Source organism: Trachymyrmex septentrionalis, unplaced genomic scaffold (assembly GCF_001594115.1).
Source record: "Trachymyrmex septentrionalis isolate Tsep2-gDNA-1 unplaced genomic scaffold, Tsep1.0 scaffold29, whole genome shotgun sequence".
In the NCBI taxonomy this organism is placed as follows: Eukaryota; Metazoa; Arthropoda; class Insecta; order Hymenoptera; family Formicidae; genus Trachymyrmex; species Trachymyrmex septentrionalis.
In genome coordinates, this window is record NW_017305451.1 from 534,842 (window position 1) to 537,451 (window position 2,610).

General features: G+C 33.8%; 1 protein-coding gene across 15 annotated transcripts in view; it reads left to right on the forward strand.

The window, feature by feature from the left end:
• Window positions 1–2,610, forward strand: part of LOC108749373 (troponin I-like) — a 34,010-nt gene that overhangs the window by 23,863 nt on the left and 7,537 nt on the right. For 14 of the 15 annotated variants that reach the window (XM_018488010.1, XM_018488009.1, XM_018488006.1 and 11 more), the window contains one exon: window positions 112–253. In XM_018488010.1, coding sequence (XP_018343512.1) covers window positions 112–253 — 142 coding nt within the window. Of the gene's footprint in view, window positions 1–111; window positions 254–1,555; window positions 1,609–2,610 lie in introns of those variants that run through there. The other variant, XM_018488021.1, reaches the window with a different exon arrangement.

The window sequence follows — 2,610 nt, forward strand, 5'->3', positions numbered from 1 at the left end:
TCTAGTTTTAGCTAAATTTTTTAATACTTTAACAAAACTGTTCTTTTCGTGTTGTTGAAAAATTAGTACCAAGAATATATTTTATTGTACAACATTTTGTTGTCACTTCAGCATGAAACCTACTCTGAAGAAAGTGTCTAAATACGAGAACAAGTTTGCCAAGCTCCAAAAGAAAGCCGCCGAGTTCAATTTCCGTAATCAGCTGAAACAAGTCAAGAAGAAGGAATTCACCTTGGAGGAGGAAGACAAGGAGGTAAGGATGATCGTTTTCGATAAAATCTTTGCATCTACAAGCGACGTGAATCTTTTTGCGCAAAAATGTTTTTTCCTTGCCCGTCAAAGGTTCACTCAAGCGTTCTTTGAATTATTCTTCATTAATTATAATTATTTGGATATTGGCAGTGGTAGAGAACATTAGACGGCATTCAAATTAAAAAAAATGAACTTTTCAATTTTTATGGGGGAAACCTTTAATTTTTATTTCGTTTTTATTCATTCAGTTACGTCTAATATTTCTGTGTTATTATCATGTATTTTTGCTTAATTTCTGATAAATTCATCGATACTTATTGAATTTTGCAAAGAACGTTTATTTTTGACGACTACACGATGGGTAGATATGTAGTAGCGTAGTAAATGTTTTATCAGTGAATCAAAAAACAGTTTTTGTAACCCTGGTTTTCTTTTTGTGTACAAAACCCAATTGGCAGGTTTTCTTCGTTTAAGCAGTTTTTTTCGTTCAATGTATTGTGTCCAATTTAGGAGATCGGCATTACATAGCCTTGTTTGCACTCCGATATTGCTGCTATTAAAATATTTATAATGATACATTTCCCTGGAGGAGCATTATTTTATCAGCTAATTTGGAAGCCAAAATTCTCGGAAATCTCGAGCAATGGATAATCGCGCGGTAATTAATCATCGATTCATTGAACCGCGGATACTTTTAGTTAAATATATCAGGCTATTGTCATATCGAGAATGTTAAATTTATGCTAATCGATTAACCTCAAAATGTACTATTGCAATAATCAATGATTGCATTAATTTGAATAAGTGTCAATATATAGTGTCTTCTCATAACTATCTTGTAATATTTTAATAGCGTGTATTTCGAAGAATAAGATTAAAAAAATTTTTAAATATTTTTAAAATTAATTGCATTTAAAAATCTTCACAAATCGAAATTATCATAATTATTTGCTTATAAACAATCAATGTTTAATTAATAATAGTTAATAAAAGTTAATACGTTTATGCTCGTAATTACATTATATTTTGTAATTTGTTATTGATTTTGACAATTTAGTTGATATCAATTTTTATTGTCCGATTGTTCGACTTATTACTCAAGTTTCTTACAAGTGCAAGTATTACGTATATCATAACAATTAGCTGATATTAATGAAAATAATTCATTCAAAAAATAATTTTTTTTCATTGCATAAGCAAGGATCTCCTGAAAAGGACTGTCTGTAGATATGTACATACCTATCCGTATTGAAAGTGTAGTAGTAGTGGTAGTTGATTAGGCAATTTGTGTTGTTCTCCACAGCCCAAGAAGTCCGAGAAGGCAGAGTGGCAGACCAAGAAGTAGATTTAAAATGAGAAAAGAAAAAAAACAGTTTGAGTGCGAAATCTCAATAAAATACAAACATTACTATTACGACGCAACAGAAAAAAATCGAAAACAAACGAGAAAGCCAAGAAACTTCTATACACAAGCGTACACACATACATTTGAAGGAATACACTTGACACGATCACATTTATATGTATAATCGATTCAGTAACCGCACGCGCGAAAATGTACCGTGGAAAAAAAAAACGTATGGGAAAAAAGAAGAAAATGAAAGAGAAAACAAATGCGTAAACGCGTAGAACATTTTTGATACCGTTTCTCCATCGACGTCACGCGTGTTCGCCAGCGCGTTTTCGCCGTCGCGTTCATTCGAATTGTTGTCAAACTAGTTCGTTAGCACTGTGTGTGCGGAAAACAAATTAACAAGTGAGAATTGAAAATTGTACGAACAATCCTAGGAGTTAGCCGGCATTTCATTACATCCCTCTTTTGCGCGTAGTAGATAATCAAAACGAGCGAGACACAGGGAGAAGCTGACTCTGCGTAAATATTCACGTACAACTGTTATATACAATATAAAAGCGATAAGTTGTGGCAATAAATCGATCGAAGAAAACGCACGTGAATAAGTTAGATGTTCCCTCGTGCCTCTGACACTCTCTCATATCCCTTATCAGCAGATTTCTCCTTCATACTTCTTTTTTGTTTTCTTTTTCATTTTTTTTTTTCTCTTTACAATTTATTCCCCTCATCTCTAGGATTTTTCGCTGCGACAGATAGCTCTTGATTTTCATTTCCTTTTCTTTTCGCCTTGGCCGTCTATCGGATGCGAAACTCGGTAACTCGAATTGATCTCAATTGCCGATTGTTTCCGTTACACGGAATAAAAACGTGACGCTACGTACGAGAATGTTAATGCGTTCGCAGCACCTTGTACTTTATGCAAAATCAGATACGACCTCCGCTCCGGTGTGGTCGTATTTTTGCGTCGTGATAAGAGAAATTCTTTCAGACAATGTTACGCGCGA